The sequence below is a fragment of the Parasteatoda tepidariorum genome, chromosome 9 (genome assembly GCF_043381705.1).
Source record: "Parasteatoda tepidariorum isolate YZ-2023 chromosome 9, CAS_Ptep_4.0, whole genome shotgun sequence".
Taxonomy (NCBI): Eukaryota; Metazoa; Arthropoda; class Arachnida; order Araneae; family Theridiidae; genus Parasteatoda; species Parasteatoda tepidariorum.
Window position 1 is genome coordinate 85,998,510 of NC_092212.1, and position 17,701 is coordinate 86,016,210.

Sequence of the window (17,701 nt, forward strand, 5' to 3'; positions counted from 1 at the left end):
AAAAAATTAATTGTGTGTGTGGGGGGGAGGGGGATTCTATGACCCCAACAGGAAAAATTACTGGATCCGCCCCTGTTCTTATATAAGAAATATTTTTCAGCTAAAAAATGTACGGTCGAAAGTATGATGCAAAACTATTTAGCATGAATTTAGCTACCCTTTAGTGCTGGCGTTTTCAACGGTAAAAGAGACAGTGCTGAGGTCAACTTAAAAGAAACCATTATTTTAGTGAGATTATTTTAAAAATATATAATACGAAATCAGTGAAAATATCCCTTACCAAATAATAAAAAAAATTTACAAGTAATAATAAAAAAATTAATTATAATAATAATAATGACTGTTAATGTAATAATCTGCTTTCTTTTTTCATTTGCAAAAGATTGGTAACTTTACGATGAATTTTCTTCTTCCTCATTCTCTCTAAAACATTGCTTTAAAATATTTTTATTATAAATATTATTAAATACGGTTTTTATACTTAGTGCATTTAAAAATACGCATTTAATAAATGTTTTTCTACATAAAAGTTCAAGTCAATATCTATTTATTCGATTCCATTTTCTGAACGAAAAAGTTTGAGTTCAGTCAAGTACACAGATTCAGATATTTAAATAAGTAATACAAAGTTACCTGCAACTTTTTCTTAAAGATAAAGAAAAAAAGGGATGCATTGTAAGTGTCGCTGTGGTCACCGGAAGCTGAGCACCTATTACGCAACTTAAATGTAAGCATCCGCTTATAAAATATAGTTCTTTCATTCTAAAAAAAACTAAATTCGTCCCTGTTTATAATCAAAAACCATTTTATTTGTAACGAATAAAATCATTGGAAAATAAACATTCGATTACGAAATTTAAATTTTTTATGATTTCATTAGAAAAGTCAGTTTAAACAATAAAAGTTGGCGTAGACTATGTGATAGCACATTGTGATTCAATTCGTATCAATCAGTCTGGCGTGGCCTCTGTATTGTCGGCTCTTATAACAAGTTTTTTTTTTTTTAAACCGGTATTTGTGCCTTGGATACAATTAGTGCCTTGGATTAATACAGTATTTCGAAAAACCTATGAGATATTTGTGAATAAAGTAAGTATTATTATTTGCAGATGTTTGAATGACATAATGCATTTAAAATTTTTTTTTTTGGAGCCTGTCGTTATTTCTTTAGGCTTAAACACTACTTGACAGCGACCCTACCTTTCAACTTTAAATATTTACTATCTCCGTTTCTTACTAAGATAATATGTCGACAAGGAATATTCGATACTCACTTAATATGTTTTGGTAGGGTATCGAATCTTTAAGAGTAAGTAAATAAAATGCATTTCAGTTAAGTTATGCTACCTGTTGCAATGCTAGCTTTACCTGCCCGTTCAGCTGTACCTGTTATTAGGCTTTTCCCCACCTTTCATTCTATCTCGAATGACTTTTCTCTTCCCTTTTATTAATTTGTCTCTATTTAATTGCGATTTAAAGTTTTTTTTTTGATGAAGTATGTTTTGTTAGTTATTACTTTTATATTAATTGTTTCTTATTTAATTTTTTAAGTTATTAAATGTTTTTTTTCTTGTTGCGGCTTTTATAGTGTTAAACTTGTAAAAATTTTTTATTTTGTTTATGTAAGGATAGAATTTTATACAGTGTTGAATGTAAACAAAGAAACGCATGAGCTTTTCCCAAGAGAAGTAGTATTTGCTATTTTCTCTTCTGCCAGTATTATATAGGCCTATTCCATGTTCATTACAAAAGCATGCAAGTTTTGAATTTTTTTTTTCTTAAATTTTATTAAAATCTAGTACAAGGATGTTATTTACAATTCGATGTACTGTTTGGAAGTGTTTGCTTTTAAAAATATAAATGATATTTGTTTGGTTGTATTTATTACTTATAGTTTTGAGATTTTTCTGAATACTCTACTTCGGATTGTCTACTTTTAAAATTTTCTTACAAAATCAATGCAAACTCTTTTTTTTTTATTTTGAAGAGTTTTCATGAAAGTAGCAGACTGCTGTCTATCTCAAATTTAGTGAAAGCATGTGCTTGTCTTTTAAAGTAATGTTAACAATTCCAAAATAAACGTATTTTGCAGAGAGATTAATCATTCCGTGCATTATAAAATGCAATTCTTAGTAGAATTTAAATCTTGAGATTGAAATTATTTTATTAGTTCTATTTATGTATACAACTGACTTAGTGTTATGTTTTAATTTGTTAGTAAACTAAATGTAGAAATATTGATCATAGTAAAATATCAGCAGATGAATCACTTTTGGACACAGAAACCTTGTGCACTTAACATGAATTAAAATTTGTGTCTGTTTATCTTAGTTGAGTTGTGAAAAGCCTGTCAGTGCAGACATTCTATTAGAAATCAAGCGAGTGGAGTACGATCAGGGTTGGCAGGTTTTTGACATGTGACAGTTTTTGACAGTTTAAACCATGGNGAAATCAAGCGAGTGGAGTACGATACTTGCATTATAATTATGATTCTTTTTTCCAGCTCTACAGCCCTTAGTGGCCTTTCCCTACCTTTACCCCAGGTATTCTTTGACTTGATTCAGTCGTCTTAGCTATGGTCTTTTTCTATCCTTATACAATTTTCATAGGCTTGTCCTACCTACTTTAATAAATCTAGTGATTTCTTTCATGCGTTATTTTTATAAATGACTATAATTCTAATTATTCCAAAATTTATTTAGTCTTTGTTAGAAGGTTATTTAGATCTTGAAAATGTAGAGCCCTTATAAGAGGGTTTTATATTTTCTTTGAAGTTTGCTTAGTAATCTATTTGCAAGTACCGCTTTAATTCCATGTAATTAATGCAGTTATGAATTTCACATTTATTGTTTATTTTATTATTGAGATAAGTAAAGGTACCCTTTTTTATAAATGTTTGATCTTGTTTTTGTCTTGCATAATTACGAATTAGGCTTGGTTTCATAAATCTCTAGATCTGTTTTTATTTTAAGTTTTAATATTAGTTGTATTTTTACTTAGATTAATTTATGTATAATAATTTAGCCAAAATGTTTGAACTGTGTTTTAAAAAAAACATGGTACTTGAAGATAATTATTTTATTTTTTATAACTATTCTGTTTATATCAGAGATGTGAGTTTTTGATTTGGATCTATCTGAATATTGATTCTTTCATCCCACTATTGAGGTAAGTTTTTTTAGCTTACGTAAAACTAAAGTGGTCACCAGTAATAGTCTGATGTTTGTGGAATACTTTTTGATTCGCAATATTTGTCATTGATGTACAGACTTTATATATAAATCCTGATTGTTCTATGTATTCCGCGATACCATAAGATATTTTTTTAAATCAATAATTTTTTCCCCAGTCAATTCAAGTGTTACTATCATTATTTAGTCCAGTTATTAGACTAAATTTCCCACTCTACAAACACATGCGCAAAACTGACTTTATGATGTTAAATTAAGTAAACTTTTCTACTTCCTTCTATCAGAATTGAGATAAATTGTATTCAGCATCACTTAGCTTGATGCTATTGCGTGCACCCAAATCACATTAATGGAAACTTACCACTCTAGAGTAATTTTTATCCTAGACATCCCTTTAGAGCAGTGTTTCCCAAAGTGTGGTACGAGAACAGTTTAGCGGGGGGTGCGCGTTCTTATGCAAAATATCTTGGAACAAACGAACAAAAAATATCTGAAAATTTCAAAATTTTATTCATAAACAATGGTAGTCATGAAAATTTAAGATTACATATTTTTCTATCTGCTATTTTTTGCAGAGTTTGCAAATTAGTGATGTCAACAACCAGTTGTGATTTTTTACTTTCGTGCAATTTTTTTATAGTAAAAAATACATTCATTATTTTTATTTGTGGTACACAGCATTACAAAAAATTTAGAAAGGGTACACTAAAGTCATAAGTTTGGGAAACACTGCTTTAGAGGGTTCATGACACTTATTTCAACAGCGACAGTGTTAAAGCTGCATGGTATTGGTGTAGTTTTAATAATTATCTAGGAAATCATATCATATCAATATAATTATTTATTCGTATATTTGGTACCTATTACGCACCCTTCATCATTTTGTGTGAAATAAATATTGTAGCCATAAGCATAGCATCAGTGGGACTGTTAATATCTATTTTATGTTTTATGCATCCATCTCATATGTAAAAATAAATATCTGTCTGTGTGTGTTCAACAGAAAGCGATGAAACTCGATAGTTCGAAGAATGAGGAAGGTCGACCTTAGAACATTCTGCGATGAAACACTCTGGCAGGATGTGTGAAAACCGAAATGGAATTTCCTCATTGGCTCAAAGTTTTCCATTGATTTAAATTAAACTGTAGATAATTAAATTTGTCAAATATTTCAAAGATAACACCAGCGATATTTGGTAGCTTTTATCTCTACTTGATCAAAGAAGTTTTTTGCTTTTCCTTTATAAATTTTTTATTCACTGTGTCAGATAAATTCAAAGATCAATCTGAACCTGTGAGCATTTGTGAAAACCAAATTGATATTTCTAAAGTTATCCGATACCACGTTTCGTTTATAATAAGTCTTTTAAAATGTGTTTTTATAAAGTCAACAATAATTGAAATTAAAAAAATTATGTACATTCAAAGGTAAAATGAATGGAAAAGTGGTAATAATTGGCTTAGGAGAAGCATGGAAAATCACCATACCCTTATTGACTCTTAATTTCGGTTGCATGTTGAAATAAAAGAAACATGCTATGTACTAAAAGGCAAAATTAATGTGATAAAGGTACTTATTCATTTAGAATAAACAAACCCCAGTAAACAGGGTTTGAATACGTTTTAAAAATAATAGAAATCTATATATATATTGAAATAGAAATAATTTAGATTTAAGGTTCCACTTATTAACTTAATTAAAGGTAATTAATAAAAAAGCCTTGTTTGTGCTATTAGGCATATTCTGCTCCCCTGAATATAATTAATAGCAAATATTTGAGAATCAATAAAAAATATTATATACTGAGATCAAGCAATTATTGGCAAAGACTTAAATTTTACTTAATCCAAAAAATGTGTTTAAATTGTAGTGGCAGAAAAAGAAAAGATTACCATTAGAAAAACCAATTAATAGTTTCAATAACTTTATAGATGTGACATATAATATATAATGTAAGTATTGTGCATGATTTAGTATCTAATAAAATGTCTCCAAAGTCAAAGGAGAAACTTGTCTGTAGTTTTTGACACTTATCGATAAGTTTTTGATGCTTCATGTGCCAAAAACCAGTTTTTGGCACCAAAAATCCTATCCTGGTTAAGTCTTATAATTTAAAAATTTGGATAAGCTTTAATTGGTGAAAAACCTTCCCCAATATTTTGGGTAAATCTCAATGGTTGATGAATTACTAAGAGAGTTGTGTAACACCTGGCATTTAACTACTGCTGTTATTTTTCAGAAATCACATGACACTAGTGTCTGCAATGACACTATTTACCTATTTTTTTTTGTTTGCTATTGGATAAAACGGGAATGTTTTTAGTTAAGCACAATACTTTTTTAGTGGTGTACAACCTCATTGAGTGATTGCCCAACAGGTTGTCTAAGGAAGGGCTGCACACATATTTATTTATTTTGGTGGCAAATATAATTTTATCTTAAAATTTGTGTTCTAAATGCTAAGTATTTTTATCAGTAAACTTAAACACATATTTTCGGAAAATTTTGATACTTTTAATTATTAAAATGCATTTGAAAATATAAAAGCTCATATTTTTTAAATCTTTTTTTTTGTTGCCCTTTTCTCAATAATTATCAGTATATATTAGATATATATTTGAGGAGAAAAGATACTATAAACTCTAATGAAAAAAAAAAAAACTACATACATATTTTAATGAGCAATATACGTTTGAACTAAATATTTTAATTAAAGAAAATTTATAGGGTTTAAGCAAAAAATAAAACTGCTATTATGGTACATATGAAGATTCAATATTTATTTAGTATTATACTATTTTCTTTCTTTAATTATTAGATGTTTTATGAATTTTAACTAATTTTTTTTAAAAATTTTTTCCTAGAAAAATCGTATAGTTACTAGAAATTCGAAACAAAATTATAAACAGCCAGCAGTTTAAAAAATTAGCGTTTTCCTCCAAATTTTCGATTTTTTTTTTTTATATGTTGCAATAACATAGTATTAAAATATCGGAATTCTTAATACCACGTGCAAATTCATGGTCCGCGTGACAGAATTTTTACGAGCTATCTGCGACAAAACTCTTTAGCACTAATGTCATTCTGCACGATAATTTTAATAATAACAAAACGTGTATGTTACTAATTTAAAATAACAAAAGCGCTGTGTCTTCAATATATCATATATAAATTTTTTTAATTAAACATGTAATAATTTTTTGTTCTAATATTATGGGTGATATTCTCAAATTTTGTTGGGGGAGAAAATGAACTAATTATTTCCATCTTGGCATTTTGTAAATAATCATCACAATTAAGATGATAACTAGAAATCATGAAATCCGTAGTAGTCATTGATCGATAAAGGATCAAGATAAAAGATCGACGACGAAATCACGCAAATCGGACTCCTCAAAAAGGGATTACTCAAATGCTTATTTCGTTTCGAGATTACGTTGTTATAATAAATAATATCGATCGTATTTGAAATATCGGAATTAAAAACTATAGAAAAATCAATAGCCATAACAGCTAAAAAACAATAGAATCATTGCCTTAAAAAGTAAATACTCAAATACATGATTCGAATTTTCCATATTGTTTGAAATATATTGGGATATTTAAAAACCACGAGAAAATCAATATCAATGACAGCCGATAATACAATCGGAAACATTATCTCGATTTACAATACTATTGGCGTAAATTGAGTGCGCCAAAAAGTGATTATCTAAATGCATGATTTAAATTTTACGTGTACATTTCTGCAGGTAAGAAAACTAATTTTTTTTACTTTTCAAAACAAAAATTTTTCTACTAGAATTCTGTAGCGTTCTTCGATAATGTCGCTGCGATTCTGCCGCGGGATGCATGGTGCGAAAAGAAACTACATATAAATAGCTTATGTGTATGATGGAATATGCTCAAATAAATAGCATCAAAAAGTGATTACTTAAATGCGCGATTAGAAACTCGCGTTTCGTATTAACATTATAGTTAAAATAACGGATCGAAAATACGGAGAAAAAGAATTGCTTGAATTCAGCTCGAATAAAGCACGCCATAAGTTATTATGTGCATGATTTAAAATAAGAATTTTAAAACCACTTAGGAATGCATCGCAAAAACCGTCGGAAAAAAAAAATGTTTGAAAAATAACTCGGATTTCCGATGAAATCAGCAAAAATAAAACGCTTCAAAAAAGTGATTATTTAATGTGCGATTTGTAACTCGCGTGCCGTAATAATTTACGGAATTTCGTAGCAATAACCGTAACTGAAGCGATCGAGAAACAACGTAGATTTATAATCGAATCTGTGCAGATTGAACGCATCTAAAAGTCATGATTCAAATTTGCAAAGCAAAATTTTCGATTTTTTTTTCTCTTCAAAAATAAATAAATGAAACACAGATCTCTAGTTAAAATTTAAACACACTAGCTAGTCAAAAACGAATCAAAATAGTCAATAACGATAAATTCCAGAGACTAATTCTGCTTGTGGTGGTCAGGACAAGATTAAAAGAAAGAAAAACGCTACGATTTCTGTTATAACTGTGGTTAAATAATTTCAGATAAAAACTTCTTTTTTTTATATGTTTAAGTAGTGTTACGTTAACAGATGAATCTTGCTAGGTTTATTTAATTAGTGTTAAATCTACAGCGCTCGCGCAAAAAGAGCGGATTATCCTGATTAACTTGTGATCCAATGATCGGATCTTCACGTTCTAGGACTCACATTTAATGGGGGTAACCTCGAATATGCTAATCAATTAGCGTAGGCGAGTATTTTAAGTTAGACACAAGAACGTACTTTCTCTGAAGCATTTTTTGTTGTTGACGGATTCTGACCTCTTAAAATTAGGGTCCGGATAGTTTGGTCAGGAGAGCGCTCCAAAGTCTGGACCCCTAAGTGTTAATTTTACTTTTTGCGCATTTTGCCTAATCTCTAGAATTTAGTGAGCGAATGGAAAAATTTTTGCACACAATTATAAAATTCGTTTATCCACTGATCAAGAGGGATTTTTTGCATCATTTTAAAGAATGTCAAAATACAAAATTTGAGCTCTTGACTCTTTTTGAAATGAGACGTCTTTCGTAGAACCGTTCAAAATTTGGGTCACAAAATATCTTTTCATAAAAACGGACCCTTCACGAAATATTTTAACTTAAAAACGGACACTTCGCAAAATGATTTTTCTTTTAAGCGGAAACTTCACAAATTTGTTTATCTTCATAATTGTTTTGTTAATCGAATAAATCCTTCCCAGGGCAGAAAACAAGAAAGATGGATGTAAACGAATTAAGTTTTGTCTTCGGCAGACGATTCTTCCATTATCCGTCCGAAATGAATATTCTGCGTTCAGCAGTATAGGCTAAATACCCAATATTTGTATGTTGCATCTTTAATTTAGAAGCAGCAATTGCTGTTTATTTTTTAAAATTTAATTCTTTTAATTATAGTTTTACAGTGTTGAGCATAATCTTGTATCTCTTTACAATTTAAAAACTCCTTGAAAAAGGTTTTTGCAATAACCGGACCCTATTTGCACAAATTCATAAAAACGGACCCTGGCTGAAAGAATGTAATTATTTCACAATTTCACGAAAAACGGACCTTTCACAAAATGTCTGGACGTGGACAGATCCCTGATTATGCATCTATGTGAATTCTGTGCATATGATAATATTGCAATTAAAAATCAGCATTAATTTCTTCACTTTTAATGAACTATAAAATATGGCTCAAACAGCACAACGATGTTAGAACATAAACTTCACATCGATTTTTTGGCCCTTTCAAATTTATACTTATTTAAGAGTCTGATAATGAAATAGAATTCTCATTTAGAATTGTTTTTACTTTTTAGTGTGTTTTACTGTCTTAAAGTGTCCCAACATTGGTAAATGATAAAAATTCTACATACATACTGCACAATCCATTGAATAAGAAAAGTGAATCTTTTAATATTGATCAATTGTGTTTTTGCGTAAGAATGCAGTATTAAAAACAATAATAAATCTTGAACATTTTAAAATGTGGTAACGAACATAAAACATGTGTCGATATTTTAATTTATCTGTCACCACCACTAAAAATTGTTTTTCAAAGAAAGTGTGAAAATTGCAGTATAATAAAAATGTATTCACCTTAAATGTACTACCGATACTAACATTTTTGATGGACCCTGGTGCATATGCTTTAATAAAACAAAAACGTGTCATCATTTTGTTCCTTGTTCAAAAATGAATCTTTTATTGCTCACAATAGTTTTTTTAAAAATTGTGACAGTTTAATAAAAGGGTTTTGTACAGTTAAAGAGGGACTGAACGGCCGTGGATTCATCCATCCTGTCCTTGTCAACTCTGCTTTTCAGACTTTGTGACGTTCTTCTTGTTGACAAGTTGGGTACAAAATATTGAAATAGTTGTTTTTCATTTCAGGTTAAATAATAAAAAAATGTTGAAGTTTATGAGGGGAAAGAGTCACCATTTGACCGCAGAAAGGCTCAAATTACATAAAGAATTATTCAATTGTGTGAAGGTAAGAATCTTTTTAAAATGGTGACATATTTCGCTGATTTAAAGGCGAGTCCAATTATGAAATATTTCTTTTCTCCTTCCATATTTAATTCCTCCATTGTTAATGTGTTCATCGACTGGCCAAATTATGAGACGAACTCTAAGATTCTACGCGTGATACTTAATTATCAGGTTTTTACGCGACCGTCGGTGTATTCTAATAATTACTTGTTTGACGTTTTAATAATGACATGTTTTGCACGCATGCAATACTTTTATACATACATGTAATGGGTTTTTATACACTCCCTATTTGTATTTATTTTTAACGTATTCAGGGGTCAGAAATTTGGGACCCTTCGCAAAATATCTTTTTATAAAAACGGACCCTTCACAAAATGATTTTTCGTTTAATCGGACCCTTCACAAATTTGTTTATCCTCATTATTATTTTGTTAATCGAATAAACCCTTTCCAGGGCAGAAAACAAGAAAGATGGATGTAAACGAATTAACTTCGGCAGACAATTCTTCCATTATTCGTCCAAAATTAATATTCTGCGATCAGCAGTATAGGCTAAATACCCAATATTTGTACGTTGCATCTTTAATTTAGAAGCAGCAATTGCTGTTTATTTTTTAAAATTCAATTCTTTTAATTATAGTTTTACAGTGTTGAGCATAATCTTTACAATTTAAAAACTCCTTGAAAAAGGTTTTTGCAATAACCGGATCCTATTTTCATAAAAGCGGACCCTGGTTGAAAGAGTTATTTTTCAAAATGTCACGAAAAACGGACCTTTCACAAAATGTCTGGACAGACCCCTGGTATTGCATGACAATGTTTACCCATTGATGCACGAACGATAAGGAAGTGCCGTCAAAACAATAAAGCCTGTATCACCTGATAATTAAGATTTTACTCAGAATCTTCTCATAATTTGGCCCTGTAACTCTTTGGGTCGATTTCCCCCTTCAAATAGGATAGAATTGTCAAAATTATTTTAGTTTGGTTCCAGTAGAACAATTTATTGAAATGAATTTTGTTTGTTAGCAATTGAAAACCACAGCTCATCAACGAGTTAACTATTTCAATTTATTCATTTTTCTTATCTCTTTGAATGTCATCAAGACGGATTTATCTAAAGAGGAGTTTTTGAGGACTAGAAAAAAGCATTTAAAGTGGGTATTCAATGTCTTAACAATTTTTATTGAATTAAATGGTCCGAAAGTTTACTTCTTACCGGGTATAATAATTATTTAACCCTGTGGCAGCATTTTTATTACCATAGCATTAATCTAAGATACTTTTAATCTAATTTAAAGTAACAGTTGTGATTACAGAAGAATAAATACTTATGTTTGAATTTTAAAGCACTGATTTATTTTTTAAATTCTATTATTATAGGCGCTTTCTCGCATTTTGTAGGTGGAAAAACGCACTCATTATTTTCCCTTTCTAATTTTACAAAACATTACGAAAATTAAAATTCATAAATAAATGAAACGATCATAAATTGAAATGTGCAAATATATTTAAAATCGTAGAATCCACATAGTCATTCAAAATCACGCTTTCAAAAAAAGAGATATTCCAATAAGTGTGCGTAAGGAAAAGAAAGGAAAAGAAAAAAACATCATTTCTAGAACGAACTTTTAAACTTTCGCGATTTCTGAATCTCTCATTTTATATTATTCATTTTAAATTCTAGCTGAAGCCAGTCTCTTTTTTTTAAATCTTAAATAAAAATAGAAAAATCACGATTATTTTTTCCCCTCTCTGATGCGCTTGTTCTGCGACAATGTCGCCTCATTTCTGCCACGGGGATTGTAAGTATGAAGAAAATAATAATAAATAAAGGCGCTTAAAAGGTTTTGTGTTAAAATGAATGTGTGTGTTTCTCTTTCAATTTAGACGACCACTCATGGATTTCCACACAGGCCGAGTGCATTGGCTTGGGATGCCAAATTGCAGCTTCTAGCCATAGGAACCAAAAATGGTTTGATTAGAATGTATCCTTTTTGTCTTACATCTTCAGGTGTTGCCATCCATTGTTCCCGCTCACATTCAAAAAAATAAATAAAAATAAAACAATACAGTCAAACCCCACTGTAGTGAACCTTCAGGAGACAGACATTTCGGTTCACTGTAACCGGGAGTTTACTATATCCGCACGGCAAACCATTCATTTTTCCGAACTGCTCCCTCTTATGACACATTATTTAAACAATGTGTTCACTTTAATTTTTTATTCCTCCTCGTCTTGCGTACAAAAAATGTATTGATGGGAAACTGAAATAGAGGCAAACAAGAAAACATTCCACTCAATAAATAGTTTTAAAAATCGGTATATGTATATTATGTAGAAATATCAAAATGACCAAAAACGACAAAAAAACAAAAAAACAAAAAACAAATATCCTCTCTTTTGGTTCACTGTATCCACAAAAACTAATACAGTCAATTCGCTGTAACTCGAAGTACGATAACTCGAATATTACTATAACTCGATTTTTTTAAGGGGTCCCGACCCTTTTATCTTCAATTTCATGTTAATTATTCTCGATTACTCGAACTTTACTCCCTTTAACTCGATTTTTTTTGGATCTTTTAAAGCAAGAAAAAAAACCTAGGAGCTGATATCTTGCCCCTTCCTTTGCAACACACACACAATGTCTTTCGCACTCTTCATGGAGAAGCTAAAGCTGTCCCTCTTGAAGTATGTGAACAGTGGTTAAATGAAACGTTACCAAATTTACTTCAAGGATACAGTTAAAATGATGTTTTCAATATTGATGAAATGGGTTTATTTTTTAAATGTCTTCCAAATAAGACTATGATGTTTAAGGATGAAAACTGCTCAGGGGGTAAAATGAGCAAGGAACGTTTGACTGTCCTAGTTGGAGGAAATGCGTCTGGGACAGAGAAATTGCCCTTACTTGTTATCGGAAAATACCGAAATCCCCGATGTTTCAAGAATGTAAAAACGTATCCTTTGGATTACAAGTCTAACAAAAAGTTTTGGATGACATCAGTTTTATTTGAAGACTATGTAAGAAAATTGGATCGGAAATTCTTCGCTAAAAAAAGAAAAGTGATACTCTTTATGGATAAATGCACAGCGCATAGTGATCTACCTAATTTGAAAGCAGTAAACTTGCAGTTTCTCCCGCCAAACACAACAGCAAAGTTGCAGCCGATGGACCAGGGTATCATAAAGTGCTTCAAACAGTCTTATCGTAAATGGCTTGTCAGAAAAATGATCTTAAATATTGTAAGCATTTAGAAGATTTGTAATTGATAAGCATTAATTAAATAATCCGACAATATTTTGAAAACCGAAACTAACGGTAAGTCGAACTTCCGATATGTCGAAGTTTTTCGTCAGTCCTATCAGATTCGAGTTATCGCGAATTCACTGTATATGTGTATAGGCAAAGTACGGGATCGAACATTTCGTTTACTCTATCCGGCAGTTCATTATAAACCATGTTGACTGTAAAACACTTTTAGTTTATTTTTGTCCGTTATAACTATGTATCGTTTGAAAGTCCATTGATTATTTGAATCACCTTAAATATAGGACTCAAAAAGAGCTCGTTTGTGATATGCGGATGAACATAATTTGAGCATGTATGAAAATTATTAAAAAGAAAGAATGAATTTGTGGATTGAAGAAGAGAGTTCATTGTATCAAATGTCGTCTTCAACAGATCACCACGTATTCAGAAAGAAATTATTTATTTCTGTTTAGGAAGACGGTTAAAACAACGCTGGATAATTGGGGGGGGGGCGATTTCTGGATTGAATGGTACATTTTGTTTTCCTTCTGATAATTATGAAATTCTCATAAACTGTTGTTCTCTCCGCCTTTTGGACATCATTATTAAATATTTTGAAATTGTGTGTACTGAGCGATGGTACAATAATATTTTACGCAGTGAGTAAGTTGCATTTTTTAATAATAATTATTTCTCAGTATTTAAAGACGTGTGCAGAATAGAGATGGATTGTAAACAGGATTTGCTCAATTAAAAGATAATAACTTCGATTCTCATTCGGGTGACAGCAAAACGATGAGTCACTACGTAAAAAAAGACGAGGGACGGATTTTACAAAGAATAATGCTTTTAAATCAAATTTACGAGCAAATCTATGAATTCTCAGTTAATCTGTTCGAGATTTATTTAGTTAATTTTGGTGTTATGCAAAATTCTATAGTTTTCATTGGATGATTCACAGATAATAAAAAGAGTGAGTCAATAGGTATGGGATACATATTTACAAAATGAATCAACAGATAATATGGATGGATTTATCCAAGCAGTGAGACTTTTTGTTTTCATGCAAAATAGTTTTTAGAATGAAAATAATTTTTTTATAGACATTTATCTTCGTGTGATTTTTCTTTCTTAACAATCGGCAATTGTATAAAAATAAGTTATCCAGAAGTGACGAAAAATGAGATCCTTGTGGTATTCCATGTAGTTGAATACATGTTTTTCCATGGTTTAAAAAGTGCTTATTTTTGATTTTAGCTTTTTAAAACTCCTGCTTCTTTCATGTTTTTAAAAAGTGCTTCATATTCGAAATGGAGATTTTTCTTTTCTTTATCGTGTCGATTTTCGCTGCGTTATTATACAAGAGCGTGCTTTTCACATTGTTGTTTTCAACATTATTCATTCAACCACAATCCATTTTGGCTTAAATTCGCTCGTTTAAAAGTGCTAATCATTTTACATGTTGGATGAAATACTTTCGCGTCTAGTGAGCTGGGTCAACACCTCCTAGACTCTTTTTCTAGGAGGTGTTGGCTGGGTTCGGTGAGATACTTGCACTCGCGTGTGCAATTCTGCTGCATTTAGCAAAATATTCTCAATCTCTGGCTTCATTTTTCACTCTTTGAAATCGAACCGGAAAATCTATGGATCATTTTATGTCAGAAACTAGTTACTTTATCATGATCATCTAAAATTATTTTGCATTTTGTTAATGTATATAGTGCTTTAAAATATTTATTGAGTGCTTAAAAAGTACTTAAAAGGTGTTTATTTTTTGTTGCGAGATTTGACCTTATTTCGCAAAGTAAATCATAATAAACAAAGATTAATTTTCAAAATTTTAGTTTTTTATATTATATAAGGTATATTATAATAATTAGACCAAATTATGAGACGCAAAATAGTGTTTTAATTATTGCACGAGTTTATAGGCAAGTAATGGGTTTTTATTAAGGAGATTTTTTTTTATGTACTTTCCATTTGTATTTATTTTTAACGTAATGCATTAACCAATTAATACACGAACATAAACAAGTATAAACCTGTTTCAGCCGATTTTAGAGATAATTAAGATTTTACATAGAATCCTTACAGTTGGAAAGGGTCTTCTCTAAACAGTTACGAAAGATGCTTATAGAACATTTTCATTGAAATGGCGCCCTTCTGCGAGGAACAAATCACACGGAACAGCAGCAGTGAACGTCGCCGCCATGATTAAAAGTTGTTGAATTCCGATGAAGAAGTGACGGGGGGGGGGGATAAAGAAAAGGCTGGGTTTGATGACCCTGTCTTTCTTTTCCCTCTGGACCAGTTTTGCCTTCTATTCAATGAGTCATCGCGCTTTTCAGGGTCAACTCGCAGATATATATTCCACCTGGTAGCCGCCGCTTTCCTTGCATTTAAGTTAACTTAAAAATCTTGATGAGGTTATTGTCCTTATGTTAGAATTATGTCTTGTACTCGAATGTTATAATTAATCTTATAGATTTGAATCCTGATTTTAATTAATTTTGTCGCAAACAAATTTTTTTTTTCTATAGACCATTAGATATTAGTTGGTGAAAGCAAAAATAGGATCGCTCTAAAGTAATTCAAAAATGTAATAAATTTTTCTTCGTTTCCTTTTTGAGTCATTTCATTTTTTCTTTCTTTGTTGCAATTATTTAAAATAAATTCTTTTGTGGTGTCAGTTCCCTTCCTAGCACATCACTAAAATGTGTTTTTCTTAAAACCACAAGATTTTGTTTTGTGTCAAGGGGAGATGGTAGTCAGTTTTAAAAATAACTATCCCATTATTACTTTTAGTTTATTTATTTATTATTATTTTTTTAATGATGTAAAAAATGACACATTCCAATCCAGAATTGTGAAAACTCTTTTAAGTTGACCTACTCAATTTGAGTTTTCCTAAAGTTAAAAACAGAAAGGCTGCACGTTTTATATAAAGTATAAGAATAATTCATTGGGCATTCATTAGTTTTAGTCCAGTTTTTTATTTTATTTTTAGAAAGTACAGATTTTTATCTAACGCTAGATTCTTCTCTTATTTTGTTGTGATATAGTGGTTTTGTTACATTGGTTATAAAGTCAGTTTTTAAAATTTTTTTCCTTATTAAGTGCTTGTGGAATGGAGATAACTAGGATTAGAGATGCTTTTTTATTCCTTTAATTTGTGGTTAAAGAAATCCTTGTTATAATTTTGAATTGAGTGCCATTCGATTTCAGAGTGAACCCCGGAATTCCTCGAGCTCTAGAAAAAGGGCATGTTTTTTTTTTTTTTTTAAGATGACCATTGTTTTGCGGACAAATCAAAACTTTTAATCCTACAAAATTTTCACCTTAATCTAAAATTTAAAGTAAGAATTAAATTCTACAATTTGAAACCTTCCCTAAATCGCCTTAACGAGACGTTTTCATACACGTGACTCTTCTGCAATTGATTCCCCCCCCCCCGGTCGTTTTTAATATTTTGAAACTACACCGGCGGAATCCGCTAATATCGCTATTCATATTCGCGCTATTTTAATGTTAAACATCGATTTTCGAAATTTACTGGATTTAAAAGGGACTCATTGGGGGACTTATCGACTCGTGTTCACGGGATTTAAAAATCCTATGTCTCTATTCGTGTTCACGTGATTTGAAAATCCTATGTCTCAATTCGTATTCACGTGATTTGAAAATCCTATGTCTCAATTCGTATTCACGGGATTTAAAAATCGTGCATCGCCATTCGTATTGATGAGATTCGAAAATCCAATATTGCGATTTGTATTTTCGCATTCTTAAATCTAATATCACGATTCGCACGATTTTAAAATCCAATGTCTCGATTCTTGTAGGAACAAATATTTTTCTTAAATTAGTTATCATAAAAGTTCCTTATGAGCTAATTATAAATCTTTGTTCAAAAAATTAAATATGAATCTTGTTATCGAGTTTTTACTCGTAATATTTTCAGGGTTTTACACTTTGTTAACCCTGCAATTTGTTGTTTAAAGAGCTCTTTTATCTTAAAGAAAGTGATAATAGTCATGGCGACATTCTTAGTGTCACCATCTGCTGTAGGGCGTTTCCCCCCCTCTTCCAATGTTACTTAAAAAATGATCGCAACCTAACACACAAGTGTGATTAAATCTTTACATATGCGTCTGATATTTTCAGTCATGAATTTCGGTATTGAACAAAATTTGTCATGATTTGAACTTTTTTTAAAAAAAGAATGGAAAGTCATGAATTTAGGTCGACGAAAAATCTAATTTTTTAAAATGGAATTTACACCCCCAGCTGCATGGTGTTCCGAATATCTGAATTTGTAAGGAAGTCCCCACTCACAAATTTATTTAAAATGTTTTTATCATGTTTTTTCATTTTATCATGTTCTTTCAAAAAATGAAGGAAAAAACATTTCTGGAGCGAATTATCTTTATAGCTTCTGTGATTTCAGAATTTTTGTTTTTATTTTATCTATTTCAAATTCTAACTGAAGCAAGCCAGTCATTAGCGAATTTTTTTAAATTCCGAAATAAGAACCGAAAAATCCGGACTATTCCTTTCCGATGAACAAAAAAAGTAACTTTAGAATAATTCTTCAGAAAAAAAAAATTATTTTTTTTTTGCTTTTGTATTTATTTTATTGCTTCAACTCTTTCTTTCCTCTGTTTTTTAAATCTATAAATATGAAGATGCAGGAGTAGAACAGCATTTCCATAAATGTTATTATAAT

General features: G+C 30.5%; 1 protein-coding gene across 6 annotated transcripts in view; it reads left to right on the forward strand.

Annotated features, from left to right (window-relative positions):
- Window positions 1-703: 703 nt before the first annotated feature.
- Window positions 704-17,701, forward strand: part of LOC107447257 (lethal(2) giant larvae protein homolog 1) — a 103,171-nt gene continuing 86,173 nt past the window's right edge. For 2 of the 6 annotated variants that reach the window (XM_071185548.1, XM_071185550.1), the window contains exons 1-4: window positions 940-1,089; window positions 3,110-3,168; window positions 9,617-9,716; window positions 11,609-11,706. In XM_071185548.1, the coding sequence (XP_071041649.1) occupies window positions 9,633-9,716; window positions 11,609-11,706 (182 nt within the window). In that variant the 5' untranslated portion in view covers window positions 940-1,089; window positions 3,110-3,168; window positions 9,617-9,632. Of the gene's footprint in view, window positions 1,090-3,109; window positions 3,169-9,616; window positions 9,717-11,608; window positions 11,707-17,701 lie in introns of all 6 variants that reach the window. The other 4 variants (XM_071185547.1, XM_071185549.1, XM_071185552.1 and 1 more) reach the window with 3 other exon arrangements.